General features: G+C 38.4%; 1 protein-coding gene across 3 annotated transcripts in view; it reads right to left on the bottom strand.

Annotated features, from left to right (window-relative positions):
• Nucleotides 1–27058, bottom strand: part of drd2a (dopamine receptor D2a) — a 55555-nt gene that overhangs the window by 19388 nt on the left and 9109 nt on the right. For all 3 annotated transcript variants that reach the window (XM_044120607.1, XM_044120605.1, XM_044120606.1), the window contains exon 2: nt 10159–10469. In XM_044120607.1, the coding sequence (XP_043976542.1) occupies nt 10159–10437 (279 nt within the window). In that variant the 5' untranslated portion in view covers nt 10438–10469. The remainder of the gene's footprint in view (nt 1–10158; nt 10470–27058) is intronic.

Raw genomic sequence — 27058 nt, 5'->3', positions numbered from 1 at the left:
AGGCGTCGGTCGGGACCTGCAATCTGCCAGACTGATAGGCGTCGGTCAGGGCCTGCAGTCGGACAAGACTGATAGGCGTCGGTCAGGCCTGCAGTCTGACAGGATTGATAGGTGTCGGTTAGGGCCTGCAGCCTGCCGAACTGATAGGCGTCAGTCAGGGCCTGCAGTCTGACGAGACTGATAGGCGTAGGTCAGGCCTGCAGCACGGCGAGACTGATAGGCGTCGGTCGGGGCCTGCAATCTGCCAGACTGATAGGCGTCGGTCAGGGCCTGCAGTCGGACAAGACTGATAGGCGTCGGTCAGGCCTGCAGTCGGACAAGACTGATAGGCGTCGGTCAGGCCTGCAGTCTGACAGGATTGATAGGCGTCGGGTAGGGCCTGCAGTCTGCCGAACTGATAGGCGTCAGTCGTGGCCTGCAGTCTGGCGAGACTTGTTAGGCGCGAAGTGCGTTGGCGGGGGCCTGCAGTCTGATAGACTTGTTAGGCGCGAACCGCGTTGGCGGGGGCCTGCAGTCTGATAGACTTGTTAGGCGCGAACCGCGTTGGCGGGGGCCTGCAGTCTGATAGACTTGTTAGGCACGACCGCTTGGTGACCTGTGGAGGATGGAATGGCTGCTGTCGAGCCGAGGAATGAGGACCGATGGTCCGGCCGGATCTCCTAGGCAGAATGAGATGTTAGAAATGGCGAAACGCTCCACCACCATATATGGCGAGATGCTCACCTGCAGAAATGGAACTTTGAGCTTCGAGTATGGTTGAGAGATCCGGTCTGATGTAAGACTAGAAGGCTGAGGAGGACCAGCGACGGAGCTGAAGGAGGGAAGCTGTGGGGACGCCTTGAACGGCGGCAGAAGTTGCGGCGCCTATTCTAAAAGAATGGCCCGAAAAGTGACTAGGTGGAAGACCGCAAGCTGTTAACGCGAGTCTGAAGTGGTGAGTGAACCAGTTAGCAGTCCAGGTGAAGCATTCAGGTGTGAGAAACAGAGATTTGGATCCGTGGCAGAGTTGATGTCTTTGCATGTGAATCTGAGCATGGTGTGAAAAGCGCAGAACGGACCGTCCATGCGTGCAATAGCACGCAAACCTTTTGTTTTGTTGTGTTTGATGTAAAGGATTGTAGTGGTCCGCAAAGAATTTTTAGATCAGATATAGATAGATCTCATGACGAACTGAATACTTTCAATGCAGACATGAACTCACTCAGCCCAAGAAATCCATGGAAGGCTAGGATGCAAGCGCACGGAGGAGCGCTTAGGTGTAATGGAGAAAACTCCGGACGGAGCGCAGTGATGAGACGCCTAGGTAATGGGAGTGATCGGTCTCCGCTATCGGAAATAGAGGAGCTATGCCTAGCAATCCCTTTGGAAAGAAGCTTCGCAGCAGAGTTCGAGAAGAGGCTAGGTGATTAACTGGGTTTCTGTAGCTTCATGTGAAAACTGATGCCCGCGAGCGGACTGCGGATGGAGGACAGTACGAATCGACGATGGTCGAAACAGTGTGATAAAAGCGAGGACTATGGATATATTATCAGGGTAAAGGGGATAATTGATAGCAGCGCAGACACGGTGAAGGTTTGCCAGGCGTGAGTATGTGAAGAAGTGGAAGTGTAGATGGGGCGAAGACCAACTTTATGTAGTGGCGTGATGAACGCGAGAGGGAGTGGAGAGAGCCATTTATTAAGCATCAAATCTTCGAAGGCTGGCGTTAGCTCGGGTTGAGCGTCGGTAGCACGGCATGAACAGCGAAACCTGAAATTTAGAACGGGGCGGAGAGTCGGCGATAGCATTGTATGACCGGACACGTGCTGAGCTGAGATGATGAATGTTGTTGACAGCTTGCCAAGTGCAGCGGCGATTGAAAGGCATAATGGAGCTAACGGATGGGCGGCCTTTATTAATGCTTGGATTATGGCAATATTATCGCAGCGCGCTAATAAACGCATTCTGCTCCAAAGACGGCCCCAGAGGCAGGAAGCTATGGCAAAGGGAAATATTTCATAAAATGAAGAGGATTCAGACTGAGGAAATTAGGATGGCCACTCCGGCAACCATTTACCTTTTAAAGCCCCCAAAACTAGAGGGCGGGGCGGCGTCCGTGAAGACTGAAGTGAGTCGGTCGGGAGAATGTCGCGTGGTGGGGTGTGCGGTCTGTGAGACTTGATGGCCGTAAGCTTTGTTGTCTCCCCACGACTAACAGCCCTGCGCCTGATTACTCTTCTGCAAGGAACACATCCTACCTTCACACATACAACATGACACAACGCAGAGCCCGTAGGGTGTCTCCACCAGCTGCAGGTTTGAAGAGGGAAAGCCTGGGTTACGTTTGCAACCGACAGGGAGGGACAACCGATAACAGTTTTAGGTAAACGGCCACATGCCAGGGAAGTTAGATCATGTAAGCTTTATCGCAGGCGATGTGTGTTGCCACAAGGTTAATATCGCTGATTTCCCTCGTGTGTTTGAGGAGGAAAAACACAACTTCCACAGCGCTCCGATGTAAAGATGTAAAACAAAAAGATTTATTCCACTGTATCTTGTGTTATCCTTTCATAAGCAGTCAAATCTTAAATAATCCCCACAAAACCAACTACGGTTGAAAACCCGTGGCTCTGTCGATTCTCGCTTGCAGCGACCTCGCCTATTCCCTTCTCTTCCGTTAACACCAGGCACCTCGCCTCTTTTGCATAAATTACTAAGTGGCCACTGAAGTTATAAGGCATACAAACTAAAATAAAACACTTAAAACATTATGCATTTAGATACATGCAATATAATAATACTTCCTAAACCTCAACAAATTCTCTTACTAAATTACTAACTAAACGATTAAGTTTTTCTTTTTTCCCTCCTCCGATAAAAGAGGAATTTGTAAGTAAAAGATTGCACCAAACTCGTTCGTTTTCAGGTGTGTTTCATGTGTAGCTTTAAAAGAATCCCCTCTATTAGTAAAAAGAGCTTAAAGAAACATAGTGCTGTGATTAGGAGACCAGCGGCAGCTGGGCTGGAGGGCAGAATGTGCTGAGATACGAACTGGGACTTCTGACAGAATTTGGAGCGAGCTAAGCAACAGAGTAAAGAGAGGGCTACAGCGGCCTGAGCGGGAAATAGAATGAGGTTGACAAAGAGCGTCGTCATTAAATGGCGGGCCGTGAGAACCCCGGCTCTTCTAACTAATTGAGCTACTCTAGACCCTGAAGATGCCAACTGACCAGCAATAGGAGGCGAGATAAACTTGAATTAAAGGTACTGGTGCGCTGACGGTGACATGATGCGTATGAAAATGAACGAATCAGGAGTGGGTCGTCTTACCTGAAACGGCGCCCGATGGGCATGGAAGTTCCGGTTGATGAGGCTGAAGAGCCAGCTGCGAGCTGAGCTACGCGGAGGTGGCGTAGTGATCTGATTTCGGTTTTCTCCTGGAGGTGGACTGGTAGAGAAGATCGGGCAACGGATCGAGTCCATGATGGGACGAGGAGGAAGAGCCGACGTGCGTCAATGGAGCCACGGCGGATCGTGGAGACAACCAGCGCTTGGCTGCAGGTTGACAGCACCAGTGAGCCGTAGCAGCTGACCACGGTGAGCAGGAACGGGGAGCCAGGCGGATGGCAGAGGACGCCTGCGTCATCAATGAGGGAAAGACATCAATGGAGGCCGAATGCAGGCTTGATGGGGTGGTTAGATCGGTGAGGAATGACTGGGAGTCGACAGGAGCGCAGCCGGCAGGTGAGGGACACTCCCTGCATTTGGTTCTGAAAGAGGGCTAAGATAATCGGAAGGTGCGCCAGCGAGCTGAATTGGGGACTGCAGGACAGGGCTTGCAGGCGGACGGGAGGCAGCTGACTAGCTGACTGAATGTGGGAGAGGTTGGAAAGCGCATACGTAGAGTCGAAGCACGGCTGACGAGCAGGAAGCCCCGAGGGTAGCTTGAACTCTTGAAGGTGTCCTCGGACGACGATTGGCTGGAGCGGCGTGGAGCTCCGTACCGGATTGGCTGAGGCCCGGCGTGGTGATTAGATGATGTGTTGAAGCTGGTCGAGTCTCCCAGTTTGAATTTTCGCCTAAGCTCCATTTGTCATTCATTATCCCATTTGATTTAAAAGTGTAAGCATACAAATTTACCTGTTTGTTTTTCCATGGATCCTTGCCAATGGACACACGGCAAGTTACAGCTGATCATGCTATATAATTTCATATGAATATCACTCTGAGTTCAAACAATGTAACAGTTTCCTAAATTGCAATCATAAGGCTGTTCTGAACTCAAAAAATAATAGATCTCAAAAAAGTCAACACTGATATGAAAGTAAGTTTATCCGAGATAAGAGGAGCAACCAAGATGATATGTTTGACATATTGCCTACTTTAACTACTGTGAAAAAGGAGAAGACCAGTTTAATCTGTGTTCAGCTGCTGAAGCAGCCTTTAAAAAGCCCCATGCACAGTAAGGGTGTGAAACAGAGTTTTCTATACTTGAAGAATAGAAGATTATAATAAGGTTCTACATGATAATGAATATTTACTGCTCATCAGGTGCAGCAAGGATAGAGACTTCTAAGAGAAAACAACAAAGCAAAACTTAACTTAAGGAAAAATGAAGCCTTGCAAAAATGAAACTGAAAAGCATGCATGACAAATACACTGAAACTGAAATTACAATTGGAAATATATTTTAACATAAATTTGGGCTTTTGTAAATGGCACACAGTGAATGTTACATGTGAAACAATTTGCCTCTGATAATAATAAGGTATAATGAATCAAAATGGAAAGGTGAATGTAAATTAATTTTTACTTTCTCCAGGAACTTACATAAAAGCTGCACTGCTGCTTAAGCATGTGTGCTGTAGCAGATGATAATTAACATTTATTCTAAGTGTCTTTCCACCAATTCAGATCACGCATAATTTTCCTTCCATGGGCTCCAAAAATCCGTCACACATGGAAAAAAAAAAGCAAAAACTGTGGTAATTAATGCAAATCTAGCATTTAATAATAAAGGGCAAGTTGAATGCTCTGCCCACCCTCTGTGACTAAGATATGCTAAAACATTTTTAACACAAGAGCCTTGGTCACGGACATGGTCAGAGACACCAGAATTAAAAAAAAAAAAATACAGGCGAATGATAAAAAAAAAAATCTGGTCTATGCTCCAGGAGTTACCAGATACTCTAAGAAATTTGAGCTTAATGTCAAATACATTAAGCTCCAACAATAATGGACAGTGACAGATGAAATCAAAAACAACATTTGCTGGAGGAAAGTGTGGTGTTGGTAGATCTTGACCACCTACCAAAACAGTGTCTGTCTTTGTTGTTGTTGTTTTTGTTATTGCAAATACACTGTATACCTCTATACTACACATGCAGAGCTCTATACACATTTTCCCTTTTTCATTTTGTCATTTTTTTTTCTATTTTCCATACATTGACATGATATTATATTGTATCCAAGACATACTAACGGAAACAATAAAAATTAGTGTCAAATGTTCTGAAAATGTAACGAAAAAGAAAGAGTTATCCAAAACAATCTGACCATATGTAATATATATATATATATATATATATATATATATATATATATATATTTATATAATTTGTAGCTATAATTGACCAGTTCCACTTGCCATTCTGATATATTCAAGAAATAAGTAAAACAGAAGCAGTCTTGTTAAACCAAGTACGTTAAAAAGATTTAAAGAGTAAAACATTATTCTTTAATCAAAATTACAACAAGAGCAAATGAAAAACAAACAAACAACAAAACAAAAAACTATTAAAATCTGTCAGCCTAAAGCAGGTTAAGAAGAAGATCATTTGAAACATTTAATTGTTACAAAAAGGCAAAGAGATATCCAAGGTGGTAAACACTCTCATCGAACTGTAGCAGCTGAATACTTGAGGCTGGCTGGGCTGTGTGTTGTTGGCTTTGTCTGGAGAGTGCTTGTCTCTGTCTCACCTTCAGATTAAGTACACCACCCCATCGATAGGCAAACCATGATGTAAAAAAAAAAGAGGAAAGGGACGTGAAAGAGTGTGGTGTTCAGGGCCAGGAACAAAGAGCAATAGAACAATAGATAGATGGATTTAAAAGCTAGCATCTGAGAGCTGAGAAAAAGTGGTAGCATTTGGATGTATTTCACTGATATTGAAGGCAGTAAAATGGAGAGCAGATTATTAAATGATCAAGATATGCATCAGGAACAAACTAAATCACACGTTTGTTTCTCTCTTCAGTTTTCTGGTGAATAGTTTGATTAAAATGTTCAATAGTATAAGGCATTTCAAGGTTTTTTTAAAAACAAAAAACAAAAGATGCAATAAAAAAAATTGAACTAACCTACTAGAACAAAAAAACTTCATAGCAACTCCAAGCCAGTGAGAATGATACAGAATAAAGAGCCATTTCGAAACTTTTCTAACAGAGCCAAAGCAAAATCTTTGAAAAGAGCAAATGTCTCGTCCCTAGTTTTCGCTGTTGACCATGAATCTTCATTCTGGTACAGCAGACAAGAGCTGGAAAAGGAAGCTGCATGCTGTGCATTCTCAAAAATCAAACATTTTTGTTTGATCATATCAAAGGTAGAGCCTAAAAAAATAACAACAAAAAAACACCGCAAATATTTTTAACTAATGTGTCCAATATCTGTTAACTGATGTACTTCAACAGGATTTTACAGGTTTGGTTTTTAATTGACTATGAGTCAAATGAAGTGTTACAGGTGGAAGACTACTAGTAGACTAACGCTGGAAATATGTGAGCTATATAGTGAGCACTTACGTTTTACTGGTGTGTCTCATCAGCAGAGTGAAGCAGCAGAGGGATTGACCTCAGTTTAGCTTACTGTAATGATCTGAATGCATGTAAATATTTATTGGTACCATTTATGGTTTTGGTGTTAGGTTTGTGTAACTAATGTTTATTTCTTTTTTGCTTCATTACCCCTTTTTATGTATGTCTGCTAAAATTACTCAAGATATAAAGCCATCTTCTTTCTGTCACTGTGTAATGGTGTTGGTGCAAATCTGCATTTCTTTATTAAATTTACTTTGACTTATTTTTCTTGCTAAGTCTCCTTTTAAACATTGAGCCTCCGCCAGTCAAAGTGACAAAGTCACACCATTTGCTCGAGTCGCGCACACTCAATGAAAACTTCCAACTCAGCCTTTACTCTCTCAGGCTCTAATGGTAGACATTGTTATATCGTGCTAAAAAGGCAGAGCAAACTAACCTGAAGTATTTTGTTCGCATTTTATCATATCTTGTTATCTTGTTGTTTTGCTCTTATGTGTTTGTTTTGGATCCTAGTACTGCTATCCATCTTGTCTGGTTAATTGGCCGTGTCCTGAAAATAGATGGAAAAACAATTAGCTGTACCCTTCATGTAGTGACCAATGTAACAACTGTGGCCTGAAAAGTTGTGAATTGAAAAGTTGTAAAGACAGGGAATATGCTTAAAGTGTAGTCAAAAGGACAACTCTGACCCACTATAATAACTGCAGTGTTTTGGGTTGCAGATATTTAATTTTTAATGAGCATTCCCTTATCTCCCCTAACACATACACCAGTTCTTCAAGTTTCATTAAACTGACATAACAAGGTTTTTATGATCCTGCCAGCAGAGAAACAAAATTGGCACAAAAAGGACAGAAACCTTGAGGATATATTGAGCATTCTTGTAATTTGATGCTGTCTATGTAAGAATTATGCTTGTCAAACCTATACCCAAAAGCTTGCTGTTACTTGTATTTGATAAATATTTCAAAGTGATTGCTTTTAGCACACTCCAAAGTGCCATCCTTAAACAAACACAGCTAGGTTTGAACACCTATACGCAATTAAACCACTTTACACCTTCAAAGACTCTCCTTTGAGTCTTTGGTATGCCATTAAATGCAATTTTCTATTGAGAAAGTGTTATGGTGTCATTTGGTGCTTTGAAATGCGTCTGGCAGCAAATCAGCTCCAACGCTTATGGCATGCTTTGATGTGCCCCCCGCTGTGAGAAGCTAGCTGCCCACAACAACAGAGAAAGAAGTAAATAATTTTGATAAAAACACAGTATGAACACTCTGCTCTGTATTACGGCTCACAGCAATCACTAAAAGGTAGTTAAGAGCTGTTCTAATGGATCATGGAGAACAAAAAAAAAGAGTGTGTTTCTAACGTTGTCTATGCCATGTTAAAATCCCAACTATGTGACTCAAAATATTTTCCCCCCCAGAGCTTCCTTTGCTGGAGCCCTCTGTTTTATCTTGGACATCACGTCTGTGTCTTTTCTATTGTGGTGTAAAGAACTGTGCGGCTTAAGTAAATTGTGTCTGCTGGAAAGGTCACTCCTCCTACTACAGGAGAGTTATAGCTTGGGGAAAATAACAAAACTAAAATAATAAGTTTGCCAATTTAATCAGCCTCATAATGAATTTCATAAAAAAAAAAAAAATCTCATCTTGTCTGATTCCTCTAATCCCAATGTGTGCCTTGTACCATGTCTGTTATAAGTTCAAAGGTTGTAGCTGGAGCAGAGTGCAGACAAAATACTGAAGAACGAGGAGGACAGGACAGGACAGGACCAGGTCATATGTATGTTGAAGAAACCAGCTGTCAACAAATGCAGACACAGAGATGGCTTCAGTGAAATGGGAACCGAGTGAGTCTAACCAGGGGAGGTCAAACAGCTGTGGGAGAGACTAATAATAAGAAACACAGGTAAGATGGAGGGAGCTAAAATAGACACAAAGGGAAACATGTCTAACACTAACACAAAAAATATAAACTAAATGCATAAACAGAACAAAATTTTTAAAAGAGTGTAAAGACAAGGAAGTAACTAATTAGGTGAAATCTTACTGCTACAAAGAACAGAGATGAATAAATAAATATAGTAAAAATCCCAAGCAACCGAAAAAGAATAAACGCACTAAAAAACTGCCTGATTACTCATCGTCTAATGGGCTGTGAGCACAGTCAAGTTAAAAATTGTTGTTGTCCAATGCCACTATAGGCTGATGAGCAAAGACAGATCTCATGGAAATCAATATACAGTACTAAAAAAAAATGCAAACATATTTTCTTGAACAATTATTTTCACTTTCTAGAAAGTGAAACCAAATTTGACTGGGTTTGTCATGTTAAATTGTGTGAAAATTCATATTTTCACACAAGTGCATTTTCTCTGTGACTTAGAGTAAATCTTCAAGCACCACCTCACTTCAAGAGTCTTATTGGGAATACACTTCGACCCAGATACCCAAATATACATCTGGTAGATTTTATCACAACAAAGAAGGGCTCTAAAAATGATCTTGGTTACTGGAAAAGCTTCCAGCCATTGAAACTCGCCAATGACTTAAGGAAACAGGAAGACTCCTGCACATCACAGTACAAAACACACACAGAGGTTTTCAAACAACATAACCTCCCACTGATCACTGATTAGATAATTTTACGCTAGAGCAAACATTTTTTGTGGGCTTTTAGGAATCTTTAAAAAAAAACAGATATCAGTTGTGCTACACTGGATTAAAGGCACCCAGGAAGATTTATTCATAAACCAATGACCTCTAATAAAAAATGGTTGGTCTGACATTTTGCTGTTGTCACATATCTGCTAAATCACAGGCCTCTGACCACTGCATGGCTCCTGTTTACAAGACTGATGTGAACATGTTAACCTTCACTCTTGTTTTACCTTGTCCCTGTGACCCGATGATGCAGCTGCAGTGTGCAGCTTTCTTTATCAAAGCCTTTTTCCACCAGTGTTTCACCAGAACTATATTTAATCTAAATCCATTATCTGCTCTGACATGTTTACCCTCCAGTTGTGAATTTTGTCTCTTAAATCATGTGTTGTATTTGGATCTTCAGTGTTGTCCAAATCTTCCAGTCACTTATAATACTGGAAATAAACACAGTTGTTGCCTTAGTTTTCTAACCATTACTCTTTTTAATCTTTTGCTGTTGTTTTTTTATGGATGTAATACGCAGAGAGAAAGAGCATAAAATGTACAGAGAAGAGAGTAAGAATGTCTCTGGGATAAGAAATGTCACGTTTATGTTTCATTACAACAAAATATGGATGAAATGTGTTTTCTTTGTTTGTTTGTTTCTTTTTGTGGCTGTGTGTATGTTTGTGTTTGGGCATTTCTATCATCCTACCTCCAAGTAGACAACCCAGGGCATAACCAGTGTGGCCACCAGAAGATCAGCAACAGCCAGGCTGACGATCAGGTAGTTGGTAGTGGTCTGCAGAGCCTTTTCCCTCGACACAGCCATGCACACCAGAACATTGCCAAAGACGATGACAAAGATGAGTAGCGTGAGAAGCATGGCATAGTAGTTGTAAGGATGCCTCTGTTCTTGCTCTGTTTCGTTGAAGTGCCATGTTCCGTTATCATTGAAACTGTCATTGTAGGCATACTGGCCAAAGACATCCATTAGCTGTGAGTGATGGAGGCCAGGAAGTGGCCCTGCAAGACAGATGAGACAGTATTTCAATGTTGAATTCAGTGAATTGTTTGTAAACGGGAAGATACTCCCTAGATAATCTTCAAAGCTTTAGTAATTGCAGAACAAAAGCAGTTTCTTGATTGATCTTTTAAACCCTGCTGAGCCCAGTAATGGGATTGGACTTGATTTCAAATTGTGGTGGAGATTGGATTCAAAACCATGACAGGTTCAATAAAGTTAAAGTGACAACAAGCTAGACGATTAAGAGATTATAGATGTTGCTTTGAGTAAAGGTTTGTATTCCTCACAGGAAAATGTGACATATAGGTATATTAGTAGTTTGACTCTTGTACTTATTAATGCACAGCACACTCATATTTTCATGTGTATATTTACACAGCATGTGAAACAAACAACAGCCACTAAAATATTTCTTTATGTGTACTACTTTTCGGTGGTCAGCTGCACGTCGCGCAAGTAAAAAAGTGATTGCAAGTGTGACGATTGACAGAATGAAGACCCTCCTTCTGGCTCTGATAAGGTTTTTTTTTTTCTGTATTTCTGTAGATGGCAGCAGACTCATAGATAGAAGGCAAAGGAGCTCGATTTTTTCCACAGATTATACAGCGATAGTTTTAATATGTAAAATACTTAAAAAAAAAAAGAAAAAAGTTACATACAGCATTACACAACTGGACACACAGAATGAGTTAAACCATTGACCAATCACGTCACCTCTTGGACGTTTGCAGTTCTGCAGCTATTTAAAGGCAGCTAACAGCACAGCTGTTTTGAGAAATACAACTCCCATGCAGGTTGAGCTTGCTTTTTCTGTCTCTACTATTCATGCAGGTTTTCTGCGGCCCTCTTGATATTTTTCCACTGAATGAATCAGGCGCCTGCTATGTGTGATTGAGGCTTGATCATTTTAAAGCATGTTTGCAGACAAATAAAGCCACAGTAGCCTGCTGGAGAGCCTGAAGCATGCCAAGACACAAGGTTTCCCGGCAGAGCAGAACATTTCAATGACATTGTCAATACATGTCATTTTCCCTGTTTGTAGTTTTAACACCGAGGCCGATCAGTTCATATTGACTGACTGCTCATATCACATCAGTGCTTGTCTGCAGGATGTTTTTGCCTTAATGGTCCGTGTGTAAACTAAACAGCCAGTCATCAGTGCATCCCACACATTAAGTCTAGCAACAACATTCAAGAGGTGGCCTTCAGTTTTCCTCTGTCGGCTCTCAGCAACAAGCAACACAAAGTCATGATTACTTTGAAATTGGAACACATGAACATGTAAATGAATGGATTAATTAAACACAGCTGCTGAATTAATTACAATATTTTAAGAACCGTTGAAAATGGACGATATTGGTAGGTCAATGTGTTACAATAAAATTTCCTCCATAACTAACACCAAATTAGATTTATCTTTTACTTAAAACAAAAGCAATCTTAAATATTCAAGGTACTACAGTATTCTAAAGGAGATAATAGTCGTACAAAATATGACTTGATGCCAAAATCTGTGTCAGAAACCAGTCACCAAGAGCTGCATTGCATGCAATCTGAGAGCCCCCAAGAATAACCTCATGATAATCGCTTTTGTTTTCTTATCTTATTTTTCCCTGGGACAAATTTTCTGAGCTTTTGATGTAAACAAAACTGCTTTGCTGCTTGTTCACTGTCTGGGATCTGACACATACCAGATGGTTGTGGGCTATAGAAAAAGTCAGTTTACCTTGATGTGTGCTTTGCTTTATTTGTTACTGGATCAAAGTGACACTGCTGCTGGGACACTCCTTTCCCTGCAAGCCTGGCATTGTCTTGTAATAAAAACCTGAATAAAAATAAAGAGTCATAAACTTCTCATGCATCTGTGACGATGCATGCTTTATGAAATGCTCCGCTTTTTCAACCAAATGTGTTTTTCACCCTTTATCGGCACTTTGATCGGAAAAACAGGTCTGTAGTCTGACGTGGAGGCAGAAGCAAAATGATTTTCCATCCTCAACTAGAGCCAAGCCATTTTAGCTTAGCAAATTTAAATGATTTCATAGCTAAAAAATAATTGTATTACTTGTGAAAGTGTTCCTGCAGTTTCAGTATGCAGGAACAATCGTCAATCGTCTATAACAATTATCTATAACTGTTATAGATAATTGTATTCATTTTCCCTGTAAAGATAGAAAACAGCAGAATCTATTTGGCTAAGCAAATTAAAATTCAGTTTTTGCAATGTGTGTTTTTACATAATTCATGATAATTCTAATTAGAAATCTCTTCTAAACGTTGAGCATATTTGGTCGGGTTTTGCTTTAAAAGAACAGGTGGAAAAACGAAACCTTTTTGTTACATTAAGTTTTACTTAAAAAGAATTTTAAAATAGCAATGTTTCTTCCTGATTTATTATTCATGTTTGAGTGAATAATTTTTTTCTTTTATGCATCAAATGTTTGATTTAGCGTCATTTGGAAAATGACTGTAAATAAACATCAGGGTTTTCACAGTTGAGGTTTTATTAAACAAAAAGCTATTTAGTTCTTGTATTACCATCCTTTTACTCCTACTTCAGCACAACCTTGTATGCACTCTGGTTTTAGGGATAGCTCTCATTCAAAAACACATTCCAGTGAAAAGCTTACACACACTCAACACTGACATGGATATCACATTTGGCATGTTCATGTTTTTTAAGTGTTCTTTTTGAACATGAAATGATTGTGGAACATCATTTATGTATAAAAATAAGAATTTACAGCAAAACTTTTTTGTAGATTTTTTTATAGATTCTTTTTAGTCTAAAACAAATAACGTCAAATATTTAGGAAAATTTCCTTTCAGAAATCTTTTCTCGACCTTATGATTTGTGACGTGTTTAGCAATCTCCCCAGCATAAATCTTTTTGACTATTGTGTCTCTCTTCACATCTATCTGCATTGGTTTCAATACTCCTAAGCCGCTGTTTGAGGAATACTCAAATCAATGGAGAAGCAGTGTTGTGGTGACATGCTAAAGGGAAAGTTTTGGAAAGGATGGGAGGTTCTTAAAGAGACAGAGGCCAATTTAAAAGTGTCCGATAAGGCTACGACGCAAAGTCAAACTGTTTTTGACATATACAACATTTCATAACAATGTAAAATAGTTATTATATTCATTTTGCTATAAAATGAATAGCTAAATGTGACTGGAAAATACATAATACCCCAATTTCAAAAAACGTTTATTTCGAGTAATACAAAAATTTTAAGATTTTAAGGGAGCAACAATGTTATAGTGGCTGTTAGAAAAAAATAAATAAATGCAGTGATGGATTCTACCCCATTGTCATCTGCCAGTTCATAACTAACGTTCAACAGGAAAAACTATGATACTTACTTTGCATTTCTCCTAACTGACCCAACACTATTGCTGTAGAGTTTCACAGCTGCGAAAAACTCGCTAGTAGAGAAACTTATATCACGGTGGCTACCAAAAGTTAAAGCTCTCATCTTTGGGACAACAACACCAAAAATTTAACATACTTACTTCAATAATTATGTAAAAAGTTGTTGCAAAATACAATAAACAAAGCATGAGCTATCCCACAACATTTGAAGTGCCTTTAAAACCACTTCCGTCTGAAATGCATGAAGCAACTTGCTGTAATGTACTATTTACATAAATACACTTATGCTAAGTGTAAACAGATGAGTCAGAAGAGGACATGGTTTCTCATCAGTAGCAATTAACAGATAGCATCTTGTGTAAACATCTTTCTTCATGAACACTCTGCTTTTGTTGAGGTTTTAATATCCTTAAATCACCACAAGGGGGCTTACAACCTCAATGCCCAGAGATGAGCACAAAAAAAACTCAGCTTTATGTGTTTATGGTGTCAATGTTAAACATATTTTATTAATTTCACTTCTCTGAATTCTCTTGTAAGTTGTGGGGAGATTCGTAACTGACCTGAGCTTCATTGCTGTGAACCACTGACTTGTAAAGGCCAGACCTTTATGTATTCTTGTGTGACCTTTGCAGCCATAATACAAGCACCCTTTGTTTTTATTTTTAAGGTCCTTGAAAATCCCTATTGATCACAGCATTGCAAAGTGTCTGGTACATCTGATCCACAGCAGGACCGATGAGATTACTCACATTTTTAAGATGTTATTATGAAGTGTTTGGCCTTGAGTATAACTGATGAATTAAGGAAAACTATGTTAGAGTTAAAAGTTCATTTATTCAACCAACTCTCTTTGAAAACTAATTATTTAACTCCATGCAGGAGCTGATATGGAAGGTTAAAAAAGCTACAGGAGGATGAAGAAGGATTAAGTGAGGGCCAGTAGAAGAAGGAAAGAGAATTGGAGTAGGGAAAAAGCATGTTCCCGTTAGGACATGTAAGCAATGGTCTGAGGCAGCTGCCTGTGTGTGTGTGTGTGTGTGGGTGCGTGTGCGTGTGTGTGTGTGTGTGCCCTGCAGATGCTCTGCGCTGTCTAATCTTATTTGTTTGCTCAATCTACTTCCTTCGTTGCAATATTTGAAATATCTCTCGCTGCTGACCTGGTAGGTGGTGCTTTCTTGAATAAACATCATTGGTTTCTTTCTAATGTCTTGAATCTCTGCAGAGTACAGCAAAAAAAAAAAGACAGAACACTCCCTAATTTCTAGGATTTTGAGTACTTAGATAAGGAATAACACTACTACCACTGGTGAGCGAAGGGAAGAACACTGAATATCTCTTCAGCGCTACACTAATTGGTTGGTGGTATTAAAAAGGACAAAAAAATTATACTTTGTTCTAATAGTTGATGAAGCAAGAAAAAATAGGCAAGCTTGCCATTAACAGTGGATGAATTCTGCATGTATTCACCAGTTGGTTGAAGAAGAAAAGTTTGTGCAACCCTAACTACAGAATGTGTTACTTTTTTATAATATTTATTTTTGGAAGTCTATGTTAGATTTATCAACATTTACAATACAGTTAATATTTCACGAGAAGATGATCTGACATTGATCAAACTGTTCCCGACCAGTTAGGATGCTAATGCTGATCACTGTCCACTAAAATTGTTCAGAGCAGAGATGTATCTGACATGATACACGCTTTCTTTCACATGACAAGGATAGTCTACCAAATGTGCCTGACTTACTGAAAGAACTAAAGGATAAAAGATTAATGGGAAGAGGCAGTGCATTGATTTTGTTACGAAATATTCTTCTGGGAAACCTTGGGTACTGTCATTCATGTGGATGTTACACATACCACTACCCTGAGCATTGCAGCTTTCCTGGTACACCATTTCTTTAAAAATAATATTCCCTGATTGCCATGGGCTCTTTCAGCATAAATGGTTCTGGCAGGGTTTGAGACGCAAAAACAATGAGCTTAGAGCCAAGCAGGTGGTCCTGATGTTAGGCCCCATTTTCTTCTGTATTTAATAAATTATAACACAGCAAAATCTATTTTGTCTGGTTGAAAATAGATCTAAATAATTTCTGAACCTGTGAAAAAATATGTAATTTTGTGCCTTTTAACGGACAGATGGTTATTTTCTTTGGGCCGTGACTTTATCTTTCCTAATTTATTGTCTTTGAAGACTTGTATTCTTGTATCAGGGACAGACCGATCTGAGGGACAAATCAAAGGTTAGGGTAAATCATCTAAACAGGAAAAGCTTTTTTGCACGCACAGTTTCTAACATACATGTTGAACACTAAGACTGATCTTTCAATGCTCTTTTTCAAATGCCAGTAGTCTTGGCATTGTTTTTACTAGTGAGATTAAGAGGCTTTACAATGTTTTGCTTTTTACTCAGATTAAACATCATAACTAAAATTCCTTGAACTGAACATAGAAGGAAAATCATTTTCTTCTCTTTTCTACATCTATTTAGCGTTTCTTGTCTTCCACAGTCACTTTTTCTCACTCAAATGCATTTCTTTTTCTGTCTATGAATGCAGTACTAAAGATAATATAGATAATATACATCTTCCTTAAAACGCCACTTCACCGTATGGACCGTGGTTACAGGAAATCTAAAGCTTTGATTTTCAGACTAGCATCTAATGCCTCAAGTCACCTACAAGTGACCTCTGAAATCCGGAGAATTGGGCTTCAGCCAGAAGTCAAACATTCGGACAAGCATTGCAGTTTCTCTGAATTTTCTGAATGAGTTAAAGGTCTTGGGAATGCTGTGCAAACAACTAAGCACTTGGTGACAGATTTAAGATTTATTGGCCGTCTCTGTAAACTTTCCCAACTTTGTGCTGTATTTCTATAACGGGAAGACAGTGAAAAGCTGGAGAGCTGACACCTTGAACTTGGGAGCCAAAGTTTTAAAGCTCAACCATTAAGTAAAAGGGCACAGTTGTTTATTAAATACTTATAATCAATGCAAACATATTTTCTAAGAAGATGTTTATGCAATTCGGATTTACTGTTAACCACTGTCTATTTGAAATGACATTGAGCAGCACTGTAAATCAGTCTAAGCCGTGTGAAAAGAACCAAATTACATTCTGCATCTTTATAAAACCAGGCTGCCACCTGGACTTTGTCTGCAGGAATCTTTTTATTAATGTAGTGCACTTCACATTTATTGACACTCATAGTAAAGGCACGCCTTAAAATTTATTGCACTAGCAAATATTTGCACGTTAATTTTATGGGGGTAATTATTCAAGACTAGAAGAAAAGTTTGATTGCCATTGTCATAATTACTGGGATCTCTAAGGATGCAAATTAAATTGAACTAAATCAAATTTTATTTGCAATTTATTCTTAGTTAGGTATCAAGTCAACTTGGCAGATCTGCAGCCAAATAGGTCTAAAAATAAATTTGAAAAAATGCAAAGTACATTTAATTCTGAAATATAGAATATTTACTATAAACAAAAGTAATGAAAGGTATTAGATATTGAATTGTACTTTTCCTACTGGTTGAATATTGATTCAGACATTACTAATGTTTATGTTGTATTTAAGTCACACAAAAGTTAAACTGAAAAAAATAAAAACATTATTACTGTCGTTAATGTAGCTTACAAATTAAAGCAATATTGTCAGAGTTTTAACAAACAGAAGTTCTCCTATCTCCTTTCTGCAAAGGCTTCAATGTGTGTCTAATCGATGCCAGTTTCTCTGTAATCATTTTTGCTGCACCACCCTGCTTGCACAACATCTTTCATATTTTCCTGTTTCCTTTCAACAAGAATCACATTGTGATTCTCAAACAAAGAAAATGGAGGTTTCAAAAGCAGCTAACCTTGTCATGGACCATTATTTTTGGCAGCTTTTATGATATTTAATCCTTTAAGGTGCAGCAGCAATTACCACCTTTTTGCTTCTCCTGTTTGACACTTAATGTTTTGGGTTTTTTTGTTTGTTTTTTAATCTTGGCCATTTGAAGGCACAGCAGGCAGCAGAAGACACCCATTATGGGTATTACAGTCCTCTGTATTGTGTTTTTTCCCGTCATCTCAGGAACTGCTGGTTATTTGGAAAGCACAAATAACTAAAATAGTAAATATGGTTTTTGGTAGGAAAACACACATAAACTAAGAGTGACCAGGGTGCAACTATAACTTCCAAGTTCCACATTTATTTTAGCAAACTACAAAGGAAAGCTATGATGAAACCCAGTGGACCATTGTTGATGGAATTATGTGAAACTGTTGCATCAGTTATGTAAGTTATTACTGTCTGAGTTATAAAGTGTGAAGTATCTTTAACTTTAAGATATCGAGGCCTTAAAATAGGCCTACAGGAATGCACACTTTGAACTTTGCAGATTTACATGTAAAAGTGTAAAGTCCCTCACCTTTCCACCTTTGGCTTTGTTATAACCTCAAACCTTGAATGTATTTTCTCTATAATGATTCACTTTTTTTTTCCCATGCAAATCCCTCTGCTCTAATCAGCCTCATTCAGCCCACCTGTGCCATGTCTAATTGTCTCCCTGCCTCACCTGTGCTCTTCTCTGCCAGTAGGAATCCAGTGTTTCTTCCACACCCTCATGAGTTTCCAGACCTCCAGTCATTTGTTGGCTTATTGGGTTATTGCCCTCCTTCCTTAGCAGTGAACAGTGCTAAGTTTACCTAAATTGATTAGGCAAACAGTTTGGACTTTCATCCTGTTAGAATTCAGTCAATTCCTTTTATTACTTCTGATTGCTATACAAACTTCACTAGGCAAGCTGCAGGTTATGAAATGACCATTTTCTGCCATTTCCCATAAATTCTTATCTACAGGCCACATACATATACTTTCTGTCCTGGCAGTGGTCAGCAACACAAATATTTTCTCCCTGGATTAAGCATGCAAAACAGTTTGTTCATGAGTGAAAATAATCTTCTTTCAATTACCGCAAATAATAAATCGATTAAAACCTGTTACAGGGTTTAAATACTCTCACTCCAAACTTTGTTCTCTGAAACAGTGGTTACTTTGTAATAAATCATTTACATTTTCTTATTTATTATTTTGTTGTTGCATTATGACTATAATGATTAACACTTTTAAATGTATTTATTTATATTATTGACTTAATAATATAACAACATGCCAAATATTGTTATATTGTTATACAAAACAACATGCCAAATAAACAATATTTGGCATATTGTTTATGCCAAATAAACAATATTATAGAAAAATACCAAAAGACTATATTCCTATCATTTCAGGAGTAAAATGAGCCAAAAGTATCACCTGCAGCAACACAGGACCACAGAGCCTGAATCAGCAGATCGATGATGAGTGGGCTCAGACATTTAGTTAGTTTGGAGTCTGCAAATCCTGACAAGATACACAGCTGTTCAAAAATCATTTGGCAGCCAAATTCTGCGTTGCTTTTGAATCTGTGCCATTTGGGCACAATGGGATGAAAGCGATCAACCATCCTCATAGGTTAGTCTCTTTAAACTACCACAGACTCACTCTGCAATGTAGAATTCATTCTCTTGCTTAGCATTTAACAAAGTGCCCCAAAAAAGCCCAAGGAAGAACATTGTGTGAGAGTGAAGAGATGCTTGGCATAATGTAGCTAAAAAACTGGAATAAGGATAAAGAAATGGTTAAGGCTGGATCCTCACTATTGTCTATTTTAATGGAATTGCTTCATACCTTTAAATTTTTATGCATTACAAGTGCCGCCATTTTGAAAATGTCCTTTTGTTTCCTTTCTCTCCGTGCAGACCGTGCAGCTACTGTCCACAGAGACCTGCAAAGATTTCATATTACAACCAAAGAGATGTTCAACTGTGAGACATTCCTCCTACATAATAATAATTGTAGAGCAGCTTTACATTATTAAAGATGCGGATCACAGAGCAGCAGCCACAGTGTATCCACCTCTCATCATTAATCGGGTTAAATGGCACAATACCCCAGCCGATGACCCTTGGATCATGAGCAGTTGACCTTTCCTGGACGAAATCCTTAAATAGCCTGAGTTGCTCCTCCTGCCTACAATCCTGCTCTCACATCTTACTGCATATTTTTATTACCGGTCGACCCCAACACTGATCTACGAGAGCAAGGAGGGTGTTATCATGCTTTACTGGATGACGAGTCTTTTTTCTGCAGAGTGTGGAGCGACCACCCTTGAGCCTTTAAACGAGAGGCAGTTTAAAAAAAATATTTACATTAAAAATAGCATTTTTGCTTTATGTATAATCATGGCATGTCTTGTAGAGCGGGATCTGTGCTCTATCACCAGAAATAGCGCCCAAGTTACCGTGTGAGATCCTAACCAAAAGAGAGTTTAATAAAATTAGGGGGGCACTTAAAAAACAATTACAAGGTGCAATTATTCTGCTACAGTGGTTCAAAACAGATTTTAATTTAACCAGCAATTATAGCTATCTATTGTCTAAACACATCAACCTTAATCAGTTCATAATCCGTTCTTAGAAAATAAAAATGTTTTGTTTTCTCTGTAGCTCCACTAATTAACCCCAGTGTACATTTTAACTAAAAAAAATAAATAAAATGCTTTCATCATTTTCTTTTGTTAAATTGAGCTTGATTATGGAATGGAGATTATCACAAATTTTGATTAATCTTTTCATTGATCAATTTACCAGTTAAATTGCCATCCAATTCAGCATATATGTAAGAGTCGTGAACTGATAAAAGCCAGAGAAAACCAATTACAGATGATACTGCTTTGTCAATTTATTAAACCACATTTCAATAAAACCCCCACAATTAACCGATTGGCCTTCAGGTATGACCTCATTTCAAGTAGAATTTTCTTTGCTAAAGCACAAGAAGTTGTACAACTATTTACATTTATAGATGATTATATCTATGTAAGGGCCTTTTTCGTACTTTTGGCAGTTTTAGTTTGAAAGTAATATTTTAATTTTACCAACATGTTTCTTCTGAATGCAAGTTGGGAAGAATCACCTGTGGATTCAGCCACTCAGTACATGATGCTTAATTAGAAGACCACTAGACGTTTTGGAGAAGCTTCACTTTTTGTAAAACATATACAATGATGTCATTGAAGAGTTGAAGTACAATGTCGCTGACACAGATACAATCGAGTCAATAATATTTTTATTTTAACCTGCGACAGCACGACAGCGTTCTCCCTCATCTGTTTTACTATCAGTCAGAATCTCAGCACCCAGGTAAGAATGACTGATTTTGGTCAAAGCCAATGACTGGCCGATGTCCTACCTTCTGTCACAGAGACATGGTTCTGTGCTCCTGGAGAACCAGACAAAAATCTATGTAAAAGTGTAAAGTCCCTGTCGACTGGCTGGCTGTGTAGGAGGTGGCTGCTATGACTTTTACAGAGCTGAAAATAAACTTGCTCATTCAGTGTACCAATTACTGTGTCATTATCCTGCCACTGCAATTATGGGCGCTTTTTCTCTGCACTCATCATCATGAAGGTGTCTCCCTTCCCTCCTCCCCCAAAGTAAAACCCATCAAGGTGCATTTAGCTTTAAATTGAAGATGAATCCCTGTTAATTATATTTTCAAAGTGATGTTTTTTTTTTTGTTTGTTTTTTTTTTTTTTGCTTGTTTGAAAGGAACATGCAACAATCACAATTTTATTTGACTGTTTTTGAGATAAATCTATTAAAAACTACATGATTGTAAAAGATTTTAAATGTTTAGTGCCTTATCACCCTGATTCTGAAAATGCAAAACAGCTTGTTTTTGGATTAGGAAATTATTTGTTCCTTTTACTACTTTTCTCTCACAAAAAAGTTTAAAATGAGCTACCACCAGATTTTATCTAAAACAATATTTCCTGTGGGTTGAATGAATAATAATAGTGTCGCTAGCCCAAAGCACCTGATACTTTTAAAACTGGCCTGAAAAAACGGCTTTAGTGTAATGTTAAATATAACTAAGGTGAAATTAAGAGGGTTAAGTGATCTAACACTACTGCATCACTGAGCTGGCAGCAGAGGAAGTCTGTGTGTGTGCGTGGGCGTGTGTGTGTGTGAGAGAGAGAGAGAGAGAGAGAGAAAGATGGCAAGTTCTTCCAAATGCACAGCTGAGACCAAGATAATTCATAACCCTGCCAGATTAAGCTCCAAAATGATTCCTGTTGAACTAAGAAGTTTTTTTTTTCCTGACAGGAAATAAGACAACTATTTTTCATAACAATCATAAAACACAGTAACAGTTTTGAAACCAAGCCATGCAGGTTTTTGCATGTTTTAACTGGTATTTTGATGATGAACTCCAGACCCACTGCCTCTCCCTAAGGATATTTTCTGTCATCCTTGTTGTACATCCTTTAGACTGATCATTGCAGGAGTTTCCATGACTACAGGCAAGTCCTTAAATTTGTAGACGATACAGTTATTGTTAGTCTGCTGAATGGTAATGAGGACAAGAACTGATCTGTGGTGGGGGACCTTATCAAATGGTGTGATGAAGCCTAGCTACACTTAAACAATGCAGGAAACAAAGGCTTCTCCTCCATTGGAAACCAAAATTAACAGTGTAAACAATGGGATTGTTGAAGAATATAAATACCTTGGAACTGCTACAAGATGTAATTTTACAGCATTGTAAATGCCTGCCTTTAAAGTCTAATTAACCCCCATCTGATAGTAATGCCTCAGGCAAATGTTGCAAAATTAGGCAAATTGGGCGGAGCCAAGCGACACGGCCGGGTGTGGGGATGAGCGGGGGTAGTGAATGTGGCTGTGACTAGAATGAAAGAAGTACTGTGGTCAACTTATTCACCTTGTTGCTATAATTATAAATTTTTCATACTCCTCTAGTCATTTTTTTTTAAATCAGCTCACGATAAAACTAACAACTCTTTTTCTGTGTTGTTTTTTTCTGCAGCTCGGGTGAAGGCCGCCTGTCTTAGCAAGAAGCCAGCCATTAGCTGCCATTAGCTTCTTTGGTGATTAATGCTCGCCAGTCACCACAACAATGCTCATTATGCCGAATCCTGACACGCCATCGGATGGTCAGGGGGATCACTGTAATTCTACACCTGAAGTGACAAAGTTGTGCCAAGCTGTTTCGTTGCAACCAACAGGAAAATTAAACTGCCTAAGAACCATTTGACCGAAGACGCTAGATGGTGAGACGGTTTTAGGCAAAATAATGAGAAACCAAAAGAATTGGTCAAAAATGTCAAACTTTGCACAGAAAGATAAAAATAAAGCCCCAAAATGACTTATTTAGACATTATATCAGCAAAGAAAGTTGAATTGGGGGTGACTTCCACTTTAAAAAGAGCCCCCACTGACTGCTGTTAAGGTGCAGGTTTTTAGTGTGGACAAGAAAAGTCTCTTTAGAACTGATTGTAACATTTTCTATCATCGCCTGGTCTGGAAATGTCACACTTAGGAAATAAAATGAAAAAATAATAATAAAATAAACATTTGTTTCCTATGCAATATCTTTATTAAATAGGTAAATGGAATGTTATTTCTTATGGATACTTGTGGACAGTAGCTTGCATATTAATGTTTGTATTTATCTGAACAGCTAGGAGAGGAGTTCTCAGAATTAGCTTTGGGTTTATTGTACTAAAATGTACAATGATGAAATGTGATTGACATAGAGATGGAAAGGGGGAACAGAAAGTGTCATGTGGGAAATATGTGGGAAATGTTTAAAGTGAAAGTGGGAGGTAAGACTTCTACAACTAGAAGAAGCAGAAGGTCGATGCACAAACCAGGGACCCAACTGTCTTCTTATAACTATGTTGGTAATAACAAAATTTGAATTACAATAATCAATGTTGTATATTATTTCTGTAGTAGTGGGAATGTGGTGCTTTTCTGTTTTAAGTAGAATCAACAGGACAATTATGCATTTCTTAAAGATTTTTTATTTTTATTTTGCAAAAACATCTCAGACCTAAAAATTTATTGCTCTTGCTCAGATATATTTTCCCCCTATCAATAGGGTTTATCATCTTTGTTATTGTATGATGTGGGTTTGTGTTTAAAAAATATGTCATTTACCATCTAAGTTCAAAGCCAAAACTCTAAAATGTTGTTTTTTTTGTTTTTTGTTTTTTTACATATTCTTCAACAAATTACAGTCTATGTGTTTTTTTTTGGTAAACTGTACACACAAACCTACCAATAGCATAGGATATAGTGAAAGACTGGATCTCCACAGAGCTCTTATTTATTTCCTTGTTCCCATGAGCTGGACTCCATAGAAACATTTCCCTTACAGGAAATTTTTCCACTACAGCGTCAGGAGCTGGTTTACAAACAGCGCAGTCAGTACTTTCTGTTTTAACCGCCAACATATCAATGACTCTAAAAGCCCACTGCACTTGCTTGGCAAACAACTGTGTTTCTCTGGGGCCAGGCAGAATAATAGAAAACAGTCAGACCAATGCAATTGAAAATTTTAAGGTTAGTTCGATGTTTTGTCTCAAATCAAAAACAATAGGATGATTTGGATCTATATTTAGGTTAAATTAGAAACAGCAGTTGAGGAAATTGAGCTTACTGACATTATGCTTTCTTTTCTTGTGTTGCATTCCATATTTTATTATTTTCAACCAAGGGTAAAAATGCAATCTGCAATGTTTTTCTCAGCAAATTTCTGGAGATTTTATGGAAACAATAAAACTTCTCCATCTCTTGGCATTATCTGGCAACATGTTCCACTGATTTACGGATTTTACAGAGAGCTGGTTGCTCTTATATCTTATGATTTCCTTTGTGAGTTAAATTTTTTGGATATATTTTTTCAACCTAATAGAACAGCTTTGTATCAGGACGAACTAAGTAAAGCTCTCCCAGGCATCTTCAAAGACCACCCCATGTGAAACTCGTAAATTAAAAATGTTTCAGGACAGTTTCATTATGAAGAAAAGAGTCACAGCATTTACCCCTAGAGGTATTGCTGTTTTTGTACAATAATGTTTTATCGTTATAATCTATTTCTAACTATAAATCTGGCACTGAAAACCTGCACCATAGAAAATACCAAGGGTTCTCAAATGTTTTTGTACTGCTCTTAAAAGAACTTAACATTTTGTGCAGTTTCTGTGTTTGGAATAGCACGGCAAACATTAAGGGGTGTGTAAATGCTTGACCACACAAAGCTCCTTTCTAGAGCTGAGGTCTGAAGCAACAGAACCGCTCCTCTTGGCCTTCCCAATCTGCTCCTCCAGACTAGCAGCAGTCTAGCAACAATTACCAAAAACCTGGCAAAACTGCACATCTGCTGAGCTTATCATACAAACTACTTCTCAGTCCAACGCTCCTAAGAACAGCTGCAAATGGCATAATGGAGGAACATTGTAGTGATGACATGCTAAAGGTGCAGCATCAGAAAAGACCAACAACTTCTCAAAGAGACAGAGGCCAATTTCAAGGCATAAAATTGTACAATCCAATTTATTTTGTCTTTGATGTAAGCAGCATATTCATCTAGTAAGATAGTTACTTGATTGTGCTGTAAAATGGCACTACGTGCCAGGAAAATACATAATACCCTCCCCCCCTTAAATAATATATTCCTAAACCTGACCCTCAGAATTTGCATTTTATGTACACATTTGACACAGACGTTGGAGCTGTCACATTGGAATGCAGACAGAAAATGGTGAAAACGGGATTAAATTGCAACCAACCACAGCCCACATGAAGACAAAAAAAAAATGGATGGAAGAAAATAAAAGTCTGTATTAAAGTTTGAATCAAGACCACATCAGGACTGACTCTTGTCTTAACAGTTGCAATAAAAATCCACCCATTAGGATGTAAATTGGATATAAATTGTTGGATTTTCACCCAGTGGAAGGAGAGGACAGGGATGTTGGTAACAAGCCTCCATTGACCTCATTAAGTTCTAGAGAATCTCCAACTAAACAACTAGGTTTATCTCTTGTGCATAGGACCTAAACAAACAGGCAAACACACACATTCACTCACACAGACAAACCCCTTGCCAGTTTTCCATTGCACATTGTGATCCACAAAGACATACAGGTAAGCAATGTGTGCAGGCGTGTGGAAAAAGTAAATCAGCATGCACGGCGGCTCTGCCTCGGCTTTTTCCTCAATACTCAGAAGAGACTCATAAGCCTCTGATAAATCAGTTGCTTCTTTAGCTCTCACGCTATCTGTTCAGCTGCAACTGTCTTGTGTACAGAATAAGTAAATAAAAGTAGGTTTCTAGCTTTTTTATGCCTCAACTTAATTCGAGGTCAAATCAGGAAGTTTATAATCTTGCAAGAATCCCAACCGTAGCTTGATCGTGGCAGGATGAAAGATATGGAGGGAAAAAATCACACTTAGCTTAAGTAAATGTCAAGAAAGAGGAGATTAAGCTTGACACTTCTTTCTGTATTGAATATTATTCAGCAATTGTCAATATACCAACATTTTGGTTTTTTTATGCATAAATAATTTCAGTCTAACGTAGTTTAACAAACAATGTCATGTAGATGACATGGAAACAATATGTTTCCGATATTGGAAACATTTCTGGATTGTGTGTCGATGTTAATGTGTCTAATCCATAAGGGCAGATCTGTTCACTCTAATTCTATGCTTTGTGCTCTGAACAATGTCATGCAGTATTATTTATTTAAATTATATTTAGAATTAATAATTGCACTTTCTGAACCATTTGAAAGAAGGTTTGTTGCAGTTTATTTTTTACATTTGACCAAGGTAGTCAACCTACTGTTTTTGTCAGTTTCAGTTTCTTTATCATTTTTTTACTTTACTTTGTTATGTCAGTGCAATTGTGAGTATAAAAACCAGATTAGAATTGTGAAGGTTTTACGTTTGACCAAGCTTATGAAGCAATAGGAGCATTTAAGTGTGCTGTACTGCTGCTGAGTTATCAAATAATTTTAGAATTCAGTACATTTATGTCTGTATTTAGAAAAGGAGATCTTTTCAGTCAATTTAGCACCGTTTTACTGTGTCGGATAGAGATCTGCCACTACTAACCCTCAGATATCTGCATCATGTCAACACTACTAAGTGTAACAAATGCCTCAATAAAACAAAACATCTCAGAAAACTGAATTTATGTCATTAAATATATTCAAATAATGAAACTCATGCACTCATTTTTATTACTTTATTATGGAAAACCTATTCAACTGTTTGTCAATACATACCAGGAGTTCACCGATCA

The sequence above is a fragment of the Gambusia affinis genome, linkage group LG06 (genome assembly GCF_019740435.1).
Source record: "Gambusia affinis linkage group LG06, SWU_Gaff_1.0, whole genome shotgun sequence".
Classification (NCBI taxonomy): domain Eukaryota; kingdom Metazoa; phylum Chordata; class Actinopteri; order Cyprinodontiformes; family Poeciliidae; genus Gambusia; species Gambusia affinis.
Note: the sequence above shows the minus strand (reverse complement) of the source record. Positions and strands in the feature narration are given on the sequence as shown.